This window comes from Neomonachus schauinslandi, chromosome 9, assembly GCF_002201575.2.
Source record: "Neomonachus schauinslandi chromosome 9, ASM220157v2, whole genome shotgun sequence".
Taxonomy (NCBI): Eukaryota; Metazoa; Chordata; class Mammalia; order Carnivora; family Phocidae; genus Neomonachus; species Neomonachus schauinslandi.
Genome location: NC_058411.1, coordinates 36,826,947 through 36,847,749, shown reverse-complemented (window position 1 = coordinate 36,847,749; position 20,803 = coordinate 36,826,947). Strand labels below are relative to the sequence as shown.

The window sequence follows — 20,803 nt, the reverse complement described above, 5'->3', positions numbered from 1 at the left end:
AACCATTAAATAGAATACAAATGTTTTTGTAGCATATATTTATAATATAAATATATGTTCACAAAATCACACAGAATACATGTGGCAAGCCATATTTCTATGAGTAGTGGGATTATGGATTATTTATTATATTCTTCTTTTCTAGCTCTTATTTCTAATTTTACATAACAGTTATGTATTATAAACATTTTATATTTACATAATATTTATATGTACCTATGTACAAAACATTTATGTAAAATAAACCTTTTATAGACAAGATAGTTACAAAATATTCTTCTAACATTTATTCATCCTTGGTAGAAGTGGTAACAGAATGCATAAAGCTATACTCGGATCATGAATGTATTATTCTCTGACACTTGCCCACAAAGGCAGCAGACCCAGTTCTAAACAGATATGTGTTGGTTAATTTAAACATGATCAGGGTACCAATGAGGTCAGTACTTAAATTGATAATTTATGTGTTGTTATTGGCTTTAGAGTAAGATTTTTAACCAATGTGAAAGATCAGTTGAAGTTATTCTATGGCACATGGAATGTACAAGACATGTACAGTTAATTAATGTTGGTTAATTAATAATTTATTAGGACTTAATGGACTAACTGGATCTTTGCTTTTTCTTCTTTCTATTCTTTTCCAACTTCAAATCAGTAACGATGATTAGCACATCGGTAATTTGTGTTTTATTATAAAATCTGTGAAGAATTTCAGTTTCTAACAAGCTTTTATGTCCAAATTCTATTGCTTTCTCTATCACCTTCTTTGACCCACATCCTTCCAACCTAAATTAGATTCATCCCCCTCTCCTTTAAAAATTTTACATAGCTCCCTATATTGTATTTCAAGGATCATCACGGTTTGGAATCCTATGTTTATCTCTGTGTTTTTTTAAGTCTTCCCTCCCCCATCAGACGCTGAACATCACAAGAGCATGGACTGTGTTTATCTTTATTTTCCACTCCATAGCAATTACTACAATATCCTACAAAACTATGGTTCTGTTTGATGTGGATGTAAATTTTAAAGGATGGCTATTTTCCTATTTGTAAATTCTACCATAACATAGATCCTTCTTTAATGGATGTCTTCTGTATCTCAGAGATACCCCAGGAGAAATGAGGGAAGTGAAGACTTCAAGAAAATTCCAGATATAAAGAAATCAGGAAGAATGCTAATGTGACAAAAGAAGAGAATGCCTGAAGGTCTCAGTCTCAAGACAGGTCAAGACTCATAAAAAGCAAAACCTGAGAGAAAGGCACCGGATTGCATAGCTGTGTTTTCCTCTCCTTGACTCCAGGACCATGCCCAGGAGGAGGGAATGAAGTAGCATTTCAGGCAATTGGCAGTGAACAACTAGAGGAATCTCTTTCTTACATAACAATTTTTCTTTTTCTTTTCATGTATTTATTTTCTCCACCCTCTTGCTGCCTTCTGCTGTGCCAGACAGAGATGCCTATGGTTATTTGGCACTACCAGTAAAGGAGCTAAAAGTGGCTTCTCGGTACTTCCAAAACTATAAACGAATCCAAAATTAAAAAAACAATCAGCGTGAGCCAAAATACAGGCATCTTTTAGGCATTATCATAAGAACCAGAAAAGAGATGGGAAAGTGGCTAAGGAATAGAAAGCCACAGAGTCCTGGAAGAAAACTCTAATATAACAAACACAGTCAAATAATAACAACAGAAATCACAGGAATGGAGACATCTTTTTTTTTTAAGTTCCATTTATAAAATCCAACCATCTGCATAATTCTACCTTTGTCTAGTAAACTACAAAATTTGTAGGAAATACTATAATCTCGTTCAAAAATAGGTTTTTCAGTAGACATTTCTGAAGATTTACTCTAGTGTTATTCTGAAAACAGATCAATCAAGGCAGCTCAGAACAAATACACACACCTACTCCTACCATAACACTGTCTGCAGCATGTGGATTCGTTCACGATTTAATTTTTCCCCTAAGTCTAAAATATGTTTGTGCATTTTTGTGTTCAGTGTGTATGTATATAGAAATATTTTATTCATCCAAATTACTCTACAATTGAGGTTCTATTTTCATCTATATTTAAAGATGACAGGACGCACTGAATACTAAGATTGAAGACAAAGATTAAAAATGGTGCCGGGCATGACCAAGTTCTCATAATTTATAACTGGTAAAGGAAGAAATAAATTATAACCGCCACAGACTAAATTACTTGTTAGCACTTATTATTGTTTCTCTTATGCAGGCACTACATGGGTACTTTTCATCTTCCTGTCAAATAAGTAAGGTGGGTGTTTGCATCGCCAACACAGATGTAAACACAGAAGAATGAAACCCAGTCTCCTGGTCTATATAAAGCCATGCTACTGCGCAAGTCATCCATTGCCCTAAATAAGCAAGTCCTTCTTCTCATTCCTAGACTATAGATATCAAATGATTTCTTAGTCCCTTCCTCAGAGACTAGTGGCAGATTGGTAAGAAAATGAAATACAAGCCCGGCCACACTACTGCACTGAAGTAATTTCAGCATGGTACATAAAAAGATTACACTTATGGGGCACCTGAGGGGCTCAGCTGGTTAAGCGTTTGACTCGATTTTGGCTCAGGTCATGATCTCACGGGTGTAGAGATCGAGCCCCAAGTCCAGCTCTGCACTGGGCATGGAGCCTGCTTAAGATTCTCTCTCCCTCTCCCTCTCTAAAAAAAAATTATAAATAAAAGAATACACTTAACATTCCTGGAGAGAGGTTTGGGTCACTCAGGGCTTATTTTAGTCACACAATGCCTCCCTATCATTACTAGAGCAAAATAATACTGCCTACTACCACACAGAAAGTTTACTAATAATTATATCAGCTAACAGTAATATAAATCTTGCATTGGAGCATTCCTGAACTATGCCAAAAGCCATGACAAACTACATATACACTTGAATGTTCTGAAATATCAGAGAAAATATTAAATTTTAATATGAAAAATATTAAAAATTTCAGAAAATATTTAAAGTTTTCCTTTACTTGTAATGTTTCTCAAAAACCCTTGAGTATTATTTTAATTACTGATACATGGAAGGAAAAATAAAATTGAAGTTTCAGATAAAGTCTACATTTTCGGAGAAAGCCTATAAGGTCAGCTAGGACAGAGGAATGTCCATAATGACTCTGAATGCTTCAAACTATTTCAGTGGGTAACGAATGAGCCACACACATGGCCATGACAATATTTAAGTTCCCTTACCACGTTTCTACACAGGTAGGAAGCTCAGAGTTCTCAGGAATTCAGGGCATGATGCTTCTCCAGGCTGAAGAGTAGTCCCTTACAAGGATAGACTAAGCAGTCTCTTTTGCTCAATAAACAGGTTACTTAACAACCACAGAAAAAATATGCCATTTGTCTCCTGGGCATGGCCTAGCTTAGCCCCATCAGAGATTCTGTGTTCCTCAGAATTTTTTAAAAATTAGTTCCATTTGTAAAACTACAGTACATAGATGTAGTAATAAAAAATTGTTGAGAAATAATTACTGACTCACCATAGAATCTTACTCTAAAATTTTTATATAGAATATCTTGAATGTGTGTCTGAATTTGAAATAAGATATGATACATACTAGTACTCCAAATCATTCAGACACAATTATCATATAATATCTTTAATACTACTAAATTAGTGTCAGGACGTGCAAGTTCATTTTGTACTACATTCAGCCTGTATCCTTTACTCGCAGGGAGTTAATTTTCTCCTGAAACAGTTAGATCACTGCATTTTAAAATACTTAAAGTCATCTGTCATACCTCTCCCCAGGTCTTCAATTAGCCAAACTAAATATTCATGTTTCCTTTAATTATCCACCATATAACAAGATTCCCAGAACTTCATGCCATCGTGGATATTTTCTGGTAAGTGTGCTGTCATTTGATAGTATTTCTTTAAAAATATCCAGCTAGAATTATAACACAATATTTTATGTATGATCTGATTAACATGGACTGGAATGATTCTTACCTCTCTTGATCCAAAGACAAGAGTGCTTTTAATGCATGTTAAGACCAATTCAGTTTCATTTTACTACATTCACATGTATATCTTTACATGAGCTATTTAACATAGCACATTTGTCTGTAGAGTTTTTCTTGGAAGGCTGGTGCCTTCACTCTTAGGTTCTGTTGTACATCGCCATAGGAACCTCTTGAATTATGCAGATATTGAACCAAGAAAATGAGGCCAGGTATGAAAATGTCATCCCTGTTTTTCACATTTAGGAATACAAAGAAAAATATTTAGACATGCTTTTCTCAATTAAAAAAAAAGATAAAAGTAAACTGGCTAAAAGGAAGTTACTTTAACTTATAGGAGAAACAAAATATATTGCCTACCATATTTGGAAGAAGTGGAGTACTTCTTTGATAGATTTGGTTAAAAAAAAAATCTAAGATTTTAAAATATTCAAATCTCAATTTGTTTAAATTCTAAAGGTGTATTTCTGCCTGAATGTTTTGCATATTTCTGCCAGAACTTTTCATATAATGACATCTTCCTACTGAGACTTTATGCTTATTACAAAACACACGAAACAAGAAATGAAGACCAAAGAGTTTTCTACTGATTTTTTCAAATTACATGTTAGAAAAAAAAGTGAGACAGTGAAAAATAAAAAATGACAAGGTTTTAAGCTTCATCATCCTTTCTATTTTTTTCCCATAATCTCCTTTTTCCTTTTTAAATCCTCAATCATTCTACCCATTTCTCAGTCTTTTAAGTGCACAGGATGTTATGAGCAGCAAAGCCCAGAGGACAGATTTTGGTTATTAAATTTGAAAAGAATCTAAAGCAACTATAGCAATTAGTAGTCAATAAAATACTTTCAACTAAATAAAATTAATCTCGGTACTGTTCCATATAGAAAATCTTGCCTAAGGCAAACTTTCCTGATAGAAATGCTACAATCTTCATGTCAGTCCTGACTTTAATGCCACAATTTGTATTAAAGAAAGCATTATTCACATAAGGCAAGGTAAGACTGAATTACATCACAGTGATTAATTTGCTTGTGGGGTAAAGCTGAATTCAAAAAATCTATGAAACTAAATATGTGGAAATGATAAAAGGAAATGTCAGTAATTAGGGCGAAGGTTCTTCTCTAATTAGCTGCAATGCATCATTAAGTTCTATTGTACTAGCAACTGAAAAAAATCTCACTGTTTCAGAACTAACAAGAGAAGCATTAGAACAAAGAAATTTGACTTTGTACATTTCAATCTTTTTCAGTATATACTCATAGTTAAATCTGATAACAACCAACATAATAAAATATCTGAAAGAGACTATCAACAAAATGTGAGATAAGAAACATAGTAAGAGAAAGTATTTGGCTTACTGAGGAAGTAGAATAGAGGACTCTGACATCAAATACAGGATAATTGTTAAAATTCAGATGCTGTTTACTAAAGCTACATCCTCAAATACATTCATATTGCTAAGATTGTGAATTACAGAATTTATTTGATTACTACCATCAATCTTTCATTTCCTTTTTTCCACCTTGTATTTTAACAAGCTCAATTTTATTCTTATTCTCAAAAAAGCCTGCAGTACACACAAATATGTGATAGAAGATAGATAGATAGATAGATAGATAGATAGATGATAGATGGATAGATAGAAAGCTTTATTATGAAAGCCATATAAACTCAAAAGCTGCTGTGCCGAGAATATACTATAAAGGGACAGACCAGTTATTTGGCTATACAGTAACCCAGGTAGAACATGATAGTGACTTGGACAAGGAGATGGCAATGAAGTGGTGAGAACTGGAAATGGAGCCAGCAGGATTTGGTGGAGGTTTTAATCTGGGCAGGTTTATCTAAGCAACTGAGGGGTGGAGTTTCCATTAACTTCATTAGGGAAGAATGCCCGTGGAGCAGGTTTATGGGAGATGATGAGAAGTTCAGTTCTGGACAGCTTTTTTTTTTTTTTTTTTAAGATTTTATTTATTTATTTGACAGAGAGAGTGAAAGAGCACAAGCAGGGGGAGCAGCAGAGGGAGAGGAAGAAGCAGGCTCCCTTCTGAGCAGGGAGCCTGATGTGGAACTCGATCCCAGGACCCTGGGATCATGACCCGAGCTGAAGGCAGATGCTTAACCATCTGAGCCACCCAGTTCTGGACAGCTTCACTGGATGTGAGTAGGCAGTTGGATAGGGGAGTCTGTAGTTCAAGAACAGATCCAAATGAGTGTGTAGATTTGGGCAGTGTTAGCATACATTTTTAAAGTCATAAGATTGTATGATATCACTGAAGGAGAGAATATGAACAGAAAAGGAAACAGGCACAAGGACTTAGTTCTAGAATATACCCCAGTTTAAGATATTATCTTGGTCAAACTGCTTTCAAGAAATGCCACACCAAATTACACACAAACCACAATTTTATGATAGTGTTAGTCACTACAGCTTTTGCTAAGAGTGGGCATTATCTTTGTCCATTTGACATATTAAAAATGATCTCTTGCTGTTTCAATATTTATTTATTACAAGTTAAAATAATATATATGTTTATTGCTAATTTGTATTTTTGTATATTTATATAAATTAACTATGTACTTAGCTCATTTTTCTCCTCAGGTATTCTAATTCTTATTCATTTACAAAATCACTTTACATATTAAGGTATTAACCTTTCACTTGCGATATCTGTTGCAAATACTCTATCTCATTTTCATTTTCATGGTTTTTGGTGTGAAAGATTTTACATTTTTTAGCCAAATCTATTTATCACTTTGTTATGTATTCCATTGCTTTAATATGTACAAAGATAAAGTAAACATGGTCACGTATTTTCTTTTTATTAGTTTATGGTTTCTTATTTTTTACATTTAACTCAGTCCATCTGGTATTTATGTTAGGCCACATGGGAAACCCTCCTTAAATATTTTCTGAAATTTTAGCTCATTTTATAATTATATGAAATAATATATCAATTCCTTCTTTGTGATATGTCCTTTAACTTAAATTCAGTTCTTATCTATAGTAAAATCTAGTTCTGAGATAGTTATTCCCACTCTTTGCTCTGGCTAATAATTCTTGTGTCTATACTTTGATAATTTATTACCATATTTTAAAGTTATACGTACACTATGTAGTCAAATTACTGAATGCCTAACAAAAATGTGGCTCTTCTGCTCTGGTTGGAGTTTCTCTACTAAACCCAAAAGTTGAACAACAATTTTTGTTTTCTCTTTGTTCAGTAGAGCATATGGCGTGCTAAGAATGCATTTTTTAACGTTTTTATTTAAATTCCAGTTAACATACAGTGTAATATTAGTTTCAGGTGTACAATGTAGTGATTCAACACTTCCATACAACACCCAGTGCTCATCATAGCAAGTGCACTCCTTAATCCCTACCACCTGTTTCACCCATCCCCCACCCCCCCTCCCCTCTGGTAACCATCGGTTTGTTCTCTATAGTTCAGAGTCTGTTTTTGTAAGAATGCATTTTTAAATTCATCCTCATTGACTATACAATTCAAGAGAATCTCCTATAACTCTGTCCCAGGCCCAGACTTTGGCGTATATCCCTTTATTTACAGTTCTGTTACAGCTAGTTCTCACACATTTGGGTGGGGATTTTCTTAACAGACTGGGAGAAATCAATACAGGCATGGAGAGTTTGCTGCCACATTAAATTAAACTTTAGATAGGTTTTATACATGCACAACAAACCTTTCATATTTGCCAGTTATTTAACTCTGCTTCCCCCTTTAGTAAAAAACTACTCTTTCTGGATTCCCCTTTCAGTTAGGAAGCACATCTGTGATTTTTTTCTTATCCAAAAGCTAATCCACTTTAATATTTTAAATTATTTCTTTAAGAATCTTTTCATTTGAACTAACATTTTATTTTACCTTTAATATTAGCCTCCCAATCTTTTTTTCCTATTACTCTACTTTCTGTGGATACTCTACTGATCAGAAGTACATTTCTGTGACTACAAATAATGAACAAGCAAACCAAAAAAAACGAAACAAAACAAAACAAACACCAAAAAAAAAAAAGTGGTAAATACTAGGAACCCAGAAACTGTTTCCTGATACACTGGCATGTGGTGTGTCTGGAAGTGGACACGCCATGTAGCAGTTTCACTGAATGTGGACCTCAAAGAACATCATGCATTTGATGTCTTAAACACTGAGTCTCACCTGTATCCCTGAGGAAGATTCTCTTCCTTCTCTGGATACCCTCCCTATAACCATATATTGTTTGGCTCAGGCATATATAAATCAAATTCCACAGAATGTAGTTTGTCCTTTTCCCATCTGTAGTCATACATTCCATTTTAATGGCCATTTAACTAGAAAATTAATACTGCAGCTTGTAAGATGTTGAAAGAGGGAGAAATCTCATCCTCTTTCATGATTCCTCGAATAATTGCTCCTACCCCCTCCCCACCCCCCACCAAGTATCTCACCTGCACTTCCTGTAAAGGCTTCCCTCCCTCAACTCTTCCATGTCTGACCCCTAAATATCCCCTCAACCATCTGCTCCTAACAACAGCTGCTGTGGCTTAAAATTACCTCAATGAAATTCCTCTGACTGAATATCTACTTTGCTCATTTGCTCTTTCCCTTTGACAACAAAAGGTGCTTATTGAGCAGACCTTTCAGAAAAACTCCAAGTCAACATCATATGATTAAAAGAACAAATCGAATTTGTGGGAAATGACAAGGAAAGTAATGTACTATCTGTTTATCATGTCAAAATTTAGTACCTAAAAATAATCATCTCCCGTGATGCTTATAAAGAAAAAGAGCTCAAGATGGGTTTTCTCTAAAACTCCTGTGCAGACCCCACTTGTCATCCCCCATACTGGATGTAAATCAGCTGGGTGTAGGAAGTGAGAATTTATTTATTTTTAATTTGGTTTTGTTTATTTTAAGGAGGACTTTGGGTCCTTCTTTTCTTTTTTGGGGTTTTTTTTTGGTTTTTTGGGGGTCCTTCCTTTCTAATATAAGAGAGATGGGAAAAATTAGAAGAGGTTTCATGAGAAGACAAGGAAGACATTAGAGATGTCAGATGAATGGGGAGCCTGGTATCCACTTTATAGATTTATGTAAGGAAAAGAGGAAAATAAAGAATTGTATGTTCTTCATAAACATGTGTGAGAGAGGGGAGAGATTTAAGTGGAGGACAGCATAGAAGACATATCACTTTTTTACTTTATAAGCAAGAAAGTTTCTTTCTAAATTTTAAATGGGCAAAAAGTCAAAGAAGAAATCAAGAATAAAACTGACCAGAGAGATGGCAGCACTGTTAGTTTTAGAGGAATGCAGCAAATTACTCTGAGTGGTAATGAGTGTTTTAGGGAAATGGAGTAATTAGTTGTTTTCAGAAACAACAATTTCTAAATTGATGATTAATGGTTGAGTGCTTAGCACCTTCTAAGCACTCGATACATACTACGATTGATTGATACGTCACTTACGAAAAACAAAGTAACACAAAGCAATTATACAAGCAATACATGAGTGGGAGAGCTACAGGCATCTGAAGATCCTATTGAAATGGAAAATAAATAACAACAACAATAATATCCCATACCTTCTCTGTGTCAATGCCTTTTGACATGGACCATGTTGAGACAATATAATCCATGACTCGTTCACTAAGGCCTTTGGGGACCTGATAGAGTTTCAGAAAGTCCCGCACATTATTCAGCATCTCATGGTATCGGTTGGTGTTGGCATACATTTGCTGGAAAATTGTAGTAACATTTCCAAAAATAGTTGCATAAAGAAGAGCTGAAAGAGAAGAAATAATGAAAATAAAACAAATATCCCAAGTGAAAAATAAATATGAATATTTATTAATCAATGAATCATCTGACAGAGATGTCTTTATGAACTTTTAGAGATTAATGCATGTTAACCCCTGAGAAGAGTGCCTGGAATTTGGTATTCACTCAGTAATTGTTACCTTCAGTCTGAGAAACATGACTTCATGAGTATGTGCCATCCTAGTCAATGTGGCAAAACATGAGACAGGCTAATCAACTTCCTAAAGAATTAGATAAGGCAGAGTTATAATTTGCCTAAGGAATTCTAGCCTTATGACTAAAGACATCCTGCTGTCTTGTCCTCCTGAATGAAGCCTAATCAATTTAAATTTTCCAGGGATTGAAGATCCAGTTTAGAAATGTATGCTCTTTTTCATTGCTTGTTTCTTTCAGCTTTTTGGAATACTTCTTTGCTAATAAATATTTTTAACAGAACATCAGAAATATAGGGAGTAAAGACAAATTAAAGAGTTCCATTTTTTAAATAAGGAAATGGGACTGGAATAAATAGCTAAATTAAAACTTTGCAAGTGCTTGAAAATTCCAGTTATTAAACTCATGTTTAATATCATGTTTAAGGACGCCTGGGTGGCTCAGTCGGTTAAGCATCTGCCTTCGGCTCAGGTCATGATCCCAGGCTCCTGGGATCAAGCCCCGCATCAGGCTCTCTGCTCAGCAGTGAGTCTGCTTTTCCCTGTGCCTCTGCACCTGAACCTTCCCCCCACCCACTCATGCTCTCTCTCTGTCTCAAATAAATAAAATCTTTAAAATAATAATAATATCATGTTTAATCCCAGCATTGTAAGGTTTTTGATCCCATCATTTTAATTACAAGTAAAGCCAACTTGCAGACCACTGTTATTTATCATCAGAGCCCTATGAATGCAGCAGGCCCTTCCCTCAACCCATAATTCAGCAACTCTTCTCTCTCCAGATGTGGTCGGGCTACAATGTTAACCTCATCTTGTAAAAACTTTTAAAAACAATTGAGCTCAGCCCAGACTCAACATACCTCCAATCCCACCCACCCCACACTATCCTGTCCCTTTGGTTCCATTCCTTGCTTGGCAGTAAACTCTTTTGAAAAGGGGCAATACTTTATTCCCCTTAATATTCATAAACACAGTATTTAGCAACCATGTACATTCCATAAGCATTTCACAAATAAGTGTAGTATCACCAGTGGTCACTTCCTTTCTACATCCTCCAAGCATTTGAAAAATGACTCCTCTAAACTGAGTATGGATTCATTTTGCAGTTTCATCAGCCAAATCCCGTTTGATGACAGTGGTATAAAATCAAGCTAGTAAAGCAACTTAACCTTAATGTGTTTTCAGAAATCATTCATTTTTTTAAGAACAGTTGTTCTTTGAATACAACAAATTATAAATTCACAACAGAAAGCTGTGATTTTATAACATTTACTCAGTTTGTTTTGTTTTTTGTTTTTGCTGTTATTTAGGCATTTTGATGCCAGTTCAGAACAATTTTTAAGACCGATGATATTTTGTTAAAACTGAGTAGGAACAAGGCAACCTCCTTGGGTCCGCTTCCTCTTTGGGAGCTTTGTACTATTATTTTACTATCGCTCAATAAACCTTGCTTTGCTAAAAAACAAACAAACAAAAACAAAATTGACTAGGAACTGTATAGTGCTGACATTTCTTAACTGGGAATTAATTAATTAATTAATTATTCAATTATTTCCAGTGTAGGTAACATACAGTTATATTAGTTTCAGGTGTACAATATAGTGATTCAACAATTTTATACTTTACTTGGTGCTCATCAAGATAAGTGTGCTCTTAATCCCCTTCTCCTGTTCACCCATCCCCCCACCCACTGCCTCTAGTAACCATCAGTTTGTTTCTTCTCTACAGTTAAAAGTCTGTTTTTTGGTTTGTCTCTTTTTTTTTCTCTGTTCATTTGTTTTGTTTCCTAAATTCCACATCTGAGTGAAATCATATAGTATTTGTCTTTCTCTGACTGACTTATCTTACTTAGCATTATACCCTCGAGGTCCATCCATGTTGTTGCCAATGGCAAGATGGGTCTTTAAATCTTTGAATATTTATATTTAAAAACAAAAACAAAAAAAGTAGGTAATCACAGATTTAATATCTCTATTCCATCATTGTTGGTATCAGGAAAGACAAAGAAATGTAAACAAATTAATGGTAGACGAATCATATATCAAAATATGGAAGTTTTCATTTTCAGAAAAGAGAAATAAAGAGAATTTATGTCTTTAAAAAAATGAACATTTCCGAAGTTAATGAAATAATGCTATAATCATTGTTTTGAATAGTGTTCAGCTATTATAAGTTGTCAATAAATATCACAGAGCCACCTATAATTTTGACATGTTCAGCTTGTTTGGCTCCCTAAAATGCTTGCAATATGCTGTACTTGCCAAAGTGTCTTACTACTGCCTTTTAGTTTAACAAATTACCACACATTTTATCTTTTTGGGTACATTAAATATGCACACATTCTGCTCATATAAAAAGTTTCAGCACTAAAACATGAATAAAACTGCCAAAGTATTAAAAGTGTGCAGCATTAATAAATGAAGAATATAATCAACATCCCATTAAGTTTGGCATATTACAAAGATAACCACTTCTGCTTTCCATTTTCATGGGAGTGTGGCGGCTTACACTGGGTAGGACTAAACAAGGTCAGAATTTAAGATAAGACATTCAATTTTGTGTATTTACATTAGAAAAAAAATTTTTTACTTTGAAATAAGTTGCAAAAAATGTGCAGAAAGTTCACATGCACCTACATGCAGCTTCTCAGAGTGATGACATCTTACACAACTAAAGTCATTTATCAAAACCAGGAAATTGAAAATGGCACAATACAATTACCAAGACTATAGATCTTACTCATATTTCACCATTGTTTTACACACACTCATTTTTTGATATATAATTTTATAAAATCTTATCACATATACAGATCTGTGTAATACATCTATATTTTTTTAAAAAGAAACTACTTCTTCCTTAAAAATATTCTCAATGCTTGGGACTAGCATACATTTCAAAAACCATAGTAAGAGCAAGCAACAATGTTCCATGGCAGGCAAGAAAACTGTGTCCCGCCACAGTCTGTGTTCCCAGGATAAATGCGCACATCTCTGTGTTATGTGCATTTGCCAAAATGCCTAGTTTTTTAAGTAGGCTCCATACAGTGTGGAGCCCAATGTGGGGCCCAAACTCACAACCCAGAGATCAAGACCTGAGTTGAGATCAAATGTCAGATGCTTACCCCACTGAGCCACCCAGGCACCTCCCAAAATGTCTATTTTTATAAACCTTATATTTGACAACAATGTGGCTATCATCAACTATCTTTTCTTCTTTATTTAAGTCCTTTTCTAATCCCTTGGAGAACAGTGGTCCTCCCTGTCATTCTGCTGTATTTCAGGCCTTGTCTTCTATGCTCCCTACTGTATTTCTAGAACACAGACCAGGTTCTGGAACATAGTAAGTGTTCAAATATTTTTTTCCAGTATATTCACACACCAAAAACCTAAGAAACAGTTTTTCAGAAACATCCTTTTTGCTAATCAAAGTCTCGCTACTGGTGATACAAAAACACAGAAGGAATACACATTATTAACATGAGTAGGAGAATAAAATATTTAGAAGCTAAGGTGATACGTGCCCTGGCTATATTAAGATAATAAATAATTTGGGAAGGCCCATTACCATTCATCAAACATGAATGCCCGTGCTTGGCCTGGCCAGTTTTATAGAGGCCTGTTACATAATTTTACCCCTTGAATGCAGTGCTACATAGTCAATTCACCTACTTTACTAATAATAATTTGGCTAATTTATTAAAATTTGATAAGCCTTTTTTATATGCATCCCCATAGCCTTTTAGGCTCAAGACAATTTTAGACAAGTCAAGCTTATCACAGTTAAAGTCTTGGTAATTCTGGCATACAGTTGGGTAATAATCTTATCTAAAAAGTCTTATATTTTCTTATTCACACAAAGAAATTATTTTGAAGATAATTATGGTAGATTGAAGATGGCCACAAGTCTCTGACACCTCTTCCATTGACAAGCAGGGTCTACACCCTTCCCCTTGAATCCAGGCATGCTCTATGACTGACCAATAGAATACAGTTACTATGCTCCTATGTCAGTATCTGGGCCCCAGCCTTAAGAAACCAGAAACTTGCAATTCTTTGCTGTTGGAACACTTGCTCTTGGAATGTAGTTTCCATGTTGTGAGGGATCCCAGGCATTCTTCTAGAGAGGCCTACACGAAGAGCAATCAAGACACCTAGCCAATAGCCATAGCTGAGCTCCCAGCTAAGCAGTGGCCTTAAACTGAACAATTTAAAATACTGATATGAGAAGACACTTCTGGTAACACTTAAGGCTATATAGGTGATTCAATAATATCTTTCCTTTCTATTTCTATTTAATAATGATAGTTAAGACATGAAGGAGGAGAGTCTGGGCGGCTAGTCGGTCAAGTGTCTGACTCTTGATTTCAGCTCAGGTCATGATCTCAGGGTCATGAGATTGAGCCCCGCATCAGGCTTCATGCTGACTGCTTGGGATTCTCTCTTTCCCTCTGCCTCTGCCCCTTCCCCTGCACATGCGCAGACACATGCTCTCTCTCTCAAAATAAATAAAACCTTTTTTAAAAATTATAAAAAATACAAAGGAAAATGTTCCATCAATCTATAACTATGTGTGGGGCGCCTGGGTGGCTCAGTCGTTAAGCGTCTGCCTTCAGCTCAGGTCATGATCCTAGGGTCCTGGGATCGAGCCCCGCATCGGGCTCCCTGCTCGGTGGGGGGCCTGCTTCTCCCTCTCCCATTCCCCCTGTTTGTGTTCCCTCTCTCGCTGTGTCTCTCTCTGTCAAATAAATAAATAAAATCTTTAAAAAAAAATCTACAACTATGTGTGCAACACACAGCTTGGCAACATCAGCTAACCAGCCATGTCTGTGGCTGAGCCAACTAAGTGGATTTTCCAGACCCATTCAAACCACCCCAACTGATACCACACAGACCAGAAATAAGTCATGCCCTCCTATCCATGCATAAATTAGATTCGAGAGTAAAATAAATGGATGTTCCTATTTTAAGCTGCTAAGTTTGATTAGTTACACAACTAAAATAATTTAAACCTTAATAAAACAGATTGATTCTCAACAGGATAGAGAACCTGGGGGATGAGGGGGAGTGAGCTCCTTACAATGCACATCAGAGCTCAATAGTATATTTTAGGAGATACTTTTAAATATTTAATATACTTCGGGGTGCCTGGGTGGCTCAGTTGGTTAAGCTTCTGCCTTCGGCTCAGGTCATGATCCCAGGGTCCTGGGATTGAGTCCCACATCAGGCTCCCTGCTCGTCGGGGAGCCTGCTTCTCCCTCTCCTTGCTCCCCCCTTCCCGCTCATGCTCTCTCTCTCTTTCTCAAATAAATAAATAAAAATCTAAAAAAATTAATATACTTTATATTTTCAAATTCTGAAACACCTTTTTTATAATATAAACATTAAAGTCATTAATGTTTAATGTTTTCAAAAGGAGGCATAGGTTAAAAGACTGAATAATGTCATTATAACTAATCACAGATGTCATTATCCATTCAACATTGTTGAATTCAGTAGACATTTATTGAACATCTATTTTATACCAGCCACTACACTAGCCAGTAAGGAAATGATGATAAAAAGACAGACGTTTAATTCCTGCTCTCAAGTAGTAGCACTACTTTCTATAGAAAAGTATAGTCTTTAATTCTCCCAAATCACATTCTTTGAAAGAAGGCTAATGGTCTTTTCCTTTTCATAGGTTACAAAAATTCACAAATAAACTTATAGCCAGTCCAAGTATATAAACTAAATATAGTTTATTTTTCATGGTTAAAGAATTTGCAAAGTCAAACAAAAATCTATGTTCAGCGAATTAATTGTAACTCAGCTTCCACTCTTAGGAGTTGCTCAAGAAAACAGATTAAGATGATGATATCTGGGTCTCTGAAGGAATTACATTCTCCAGCTGCTTCATTTTGTTTGCTCCTTAGGTCAACCTATATCCATTCATCTCATTAATGACTGATTTGTACTTTTTAGACTTTTTGTGACTGTTCATGATGACATCCAACATTTACTTTTCCTAATTACCTTCTTATAAATCTTGGCAAGTAAACACTGGCCTTAGAATGAGCAATTTAAAATGTTGCTATGAAAATGTATTTCTGGTAACCTTTAAACCAAGTAGGTGGTTTAACCACCATTGCCTTTCTATTTACATTCACTAAAGTCCACCTGTAATAATGATATTTAAGATGTAGAAGGAAAATGTTCCATCAATCTGGTGATTGTATGGGTAGCTTCCAGCCTGTTAAAATATATGAGATGGCTCCTGTTAGTCTTAGGACAAAGTGAAGAAGCTGATCTTCAGGAACCTGTGGTTTCAAAGTCTTCCTCTCCTTCCAGCTCTCATAATGTCTCCTGGTTTCTTCCCTGGATGCTCTTTTGCAATGACCCATATATGTATGCACCCTCTAGGTATCCACTTATGAGCAGATATTTTCTCTTTTCCAATCTTCACTTAATCTATGCCCCATTCCACCTAGTACCTGAAATGTGCCAATTATCCAGTTAGAAATGAATCTTATTACTTTACATTAAATATTGAAAACTATTTAATATACTAGCTCTCTAAGAGATATTGGAATTTTGAAGGGAGGAATTCCATCTGATACAATGAGTTGATTAAATCATTATTTGAATTAAATGTTAACTAGTGAGATGAGTTGGGACACAGAGGGACAATTTTTAGAACTTAGCAAATTATAGCATAATATTGGACAGATTGCACCAGTTTATAGATGATCCCATGAGTACCATAACAACTGACTATATCAAAATAGTCTCAATAATTACATGGCAATGATTATTGATATTATTTCCTGTATACCCTAAGAGTTGCTTAATTTTATGAAATTAATATATATAATAATAACAGAAACCTCTGTTAATCAATTAGTAATGTAACATCAAAGATGCACAGAAAGGGAGGGAGATGAATGGAAAGATGTAAGAGGACTGTTCATTCAGAAGAATTCCAAGAAATTAAAGTTCGAGTAAAAACAAAGAATCAAAGGATCAAAATAGCTTGATCTTCACTTTATCTTTCTGTGATAGTTATTCTATTTTTTATGCTAAGTAAATCCATTTTCTTTTTCTTTCTAATCCAGCAAAATTCATTTGTACTCCAATAAAATTAGTACATTTACCTTGATTATATAGCTATAGAAGTTTTTGTAACTTTGATAAAGACTAGCTGGAAAATATAGAACAATGACTCTGAAATAAGGGGAATGATAATAATAGACAATAATAGATGTTCAATGAATACTGACCTCATCATTTCAAATTCATTTATTATGAGTCAAACAATAGTTCCTAAAAAGTATCAAAATATATCAGGCAAACAGAGACAACCAAACGTTAGGGTTATCTTTAGAGGCCCCCAGCTCCCTCTTAGTGCCCACCTCTTCCCTCTCTTTGATATACCTACCACCAGCCTGAGCCCCCTTCTTACAGGGGCCTACCTCATTGCTTAGGACATCATATCTTCCTGGTTGGTGCATTGCCCAGCTGATGCAAAGGCAAGATTAGTCACACACACACACACACACACACACACACACATACACACACACACACAACTTCAGAGGGAGCTGTCTTAGACACTGAACACCATCTCAAGCAAGGGCACTGTTAGATCTGCCATCCTTGGGACACTGGTCACTCTTGTTATGTTTCTCAGAAATTCTAAAGCCATCTTAGAAAGTGACAGAGGAAGGAAAAATATGAGGAGGTTTGGAAATAAAAAGGCACAGAGACAGAGATTGCTGGTGATGCACAGTCACTCAGACATGCCTGAAGGGAAAGGAGATACTTTTTTTCTGACATTGTATTTCAAAAATCATAGTTACAAAGAAAGACTAAAACTTCAGCTGAGTACAAATGACTAAAGGAAAATAAGCTATGTTCATTTCAGGTGATGCCAAGCTGGGCAAAGTTCAGCACAAACACAAAAGGCAGAATACCAACTTGGAAAAGGTAGCATGATGGACCTTTTTATTTTCTATATCTAAAAATTGCTACTGTTTTGGTTTCTAGGAACAACTGAAAGTATAAACTACATTTTATGAGTTACTTAACTAATAACATGTACTTTTTGTACTTATATTTTGTTTCCAATATTTTTTTTCCTCTGTTAAGTTAGGAGAAGGCACATTTTCTCCTCTCTTCATCTCTATTCACACACACACACACACACACGAGTTTAATTATAATCTGATCTGATGAATAGGTAATAATGATATAAGTTGTATTTTTCAGGATATTTATAAATTCTTATATTGTATCTTTCTTTTTAAAAAAAGCTTTAAGGGGGCGCCTGGGTGGCTCAGTCGGTTAAGCGTCTGCCTTCAGCTAAGGTCATGATCCTGGAGTCCCGGGATCGAGTCCCACATCGGGCTCCCTGCTCAGCGAGGAGTCTGCTTCTCCCTCTGACCCTACCCCCTCTCATGCTCTCTCTCTCTCTCTCTTATTCTCTCTCTCTCTCTCAAATAAATAAATAAATAATCTTAAAAAAAAAAAACTTTAAAACACAAAATAAGGAAACCATAATGGTAAGATTCAGACTATAGCAGTTCAATGATTTTGATACAGGAATTTTCCTATGCCCCTCAAATTATGCAATGCCAAGATCAACCTGCTTTACCTAGTTACAAGTCCAGTTTTATGACCTACAGGGAAAAAAAAAAAGAGAGAGAGAAAATAAAGTGAGTTCATCATGGTGTAATTAAGGTGAAAATGGAATTTCTTTTACTTATGGCTCTTCTCTGTTTATCTGGTACTAAATACACATTTTAGTTGCTTTTCGGTAGTGTTAGCTTTTCAGTAATGATATCTGCAAGTCATTTTTGTAATCTTTAGCACCATAATATAAAAAGAAACAATAAGTAGAGCATAACATTAAATCACTTACTCTTTCTATGTATCTATAAAGTGGGTGTTACTATTATGCTTACATTGGATGGAAGCATCAGATACAGTATTTGAATAATATTTTTTTTAAAGATTTTATTTATTTATTTGAGACAGAATGAGAGAGAGAGAGAGCACATGAGAGGGGGGAGGGTCAGAGGGAGAAGCAGGCTCCCCACCGAGCAGGGAGCCCGATGTGGGACTCGATCCCGGGACTCCAGGATCATGACCCAAGCCGAAGGCAGTCGCTTAACCGACTGAGCCACCCAGGCACCCCTTGAATAATATTAAGATACGTTTTTGCCAAAACACAAGTATTACTGATCCAAGATCCAAAAGTGGGAAGTGGCACTGCCAACAACCTGAGGGCTCCTAGGAACAGTACCTGTGGAACAGCCAAGAGCTTCTCATATACTATTGCAACCTGTCTTCTTGCTGACCCTCAATACATTTCATTCTTACTTCCAAATCTTTGTTCATGGAACTCCCTTGTGGTGGATTGCAAAATATGAAAATTTTTTTCCATCTTGATATGCACATGTCTTTGCATTGAGACTTTATTGCCTCTCTACCATAGGTGGAATCTATTTCCTTTACTCTGGGCTAGCTTTATGACTTCCAATAGAAGGTGGCATAGATGATATTATGCAACTTTGCTTTCGATTTATGGGTATATATAGAAACATGACTAGAAGGATGTTTACAAAATGTTAATAGTTGTTATATTTGGGCAATAGAATTTGTGGCAATTTTTGTGTCCCTTAAACTAACCTACATTTAAATTTTTACAATAAGCATGTACCATTTTTACAAAAAGGGTAAGTTATTTACATTTTTAGAAAGGACAGAGCTATAAATCTCTTTAAAGGACAATTAAGTCAGTTCCCAGGTGACATATTCATGAAAAGTCATTAAAAACCCAAGATGCTAATGGTGATAGCAAATCTTTACTTAGTGCTTATTATGAGCCTTATATATGTTATCTCATCAAATTCACACAATCACCCTAAGTTACTATTTTATCCTCATTGTAAACATAAGAAAACAAATTCAGGAAATTAATCTGCCCAAAGTCAGGTCAGAGTCTCAGTAACTACACAAACTAACACCCTTATCAGCTTTAATGTTGATATTGCAAATAATAATCACCTTATCCCATAGCAGACCTTGTATAGCCAATGTTAGCTGTTTACTAATCATTGATCTGGCCAAAAGTTCTTAAGTAGGAATAGTAGATCTCAAAGAATCAAATACTCCCAAGGTCTACATTATAGGTCAAGTAGAAATAGGACGCACCCCTTAAGTGACATGTACCCATCACTAAACTAGGATATGCTTACATGAATACAGACAAGAAACCCTTAAATCTGCTGTGGTTGCCACAATACCCATTCATTTAATGCAGTAGAAAACAAAATTTATTGATTAATATCTCTGTAACATAAAAGGAAAATTCTAGTTTATGTTGCTTATGCTTATTCACTATGATATACTATTATATATTATGATACATATCAATACTAATCAGGCATTTATCTTTATTTTGACAGAATTAAAAATTCAAGAAAATTGGATATATACTCAACTGACAGAATGGGATTTCTAATTTGTGAATCTTAGCAGGCAAAATACCCAGGGGACATGAACAATACAAATCTAACTCTTACAGTCTCCCCATCATCATCCTCACATTGTACATTCTTAAATGTACTTTTTTTTTTAAAGATTTTATTTATTTATTTGACAGAGAGAGACACAGCGAGAGGGAACTCAAGCAAGGGGAGTGGGAGAGGGAGAAGCAGGCTTCCTGTGGAGCAGCGAGCCCGATGCGGGACTCGATCCCAGGACCCTGGGATCATGACCTGAGCCGAAGGTAGACGCTTAACGACTGAACCACCCAGGGGCCCCACCTTAAATGTACTTTAAATGTATC

At 35.4% G+C, this 20,803-nt stretch overlaps 1 protein-coding gene across 1 annotated transcript in view; it reads right to left on the bottom strand.

The window, feature by feature from the left end:
- Positions 1-20,803, bottom strand: part of KCNH5 (potassium voltage-gated channel subfamily H member 5) — a 292,174-nt gene that overhangs the window by 90,307 nt on the left and 181,064 nt on the right. Inside the window, exon 8 of the mRNA XM_021701465.1 lies at positions 9,587-9,786. Within this exon, the coding sequence (XP_021557140.1) occupies positions 9,587-9,786 (200 nt within the window). The remainder of the gene's footprint in view (positions 1-9,586; positions 9,787-20,803) is intronic.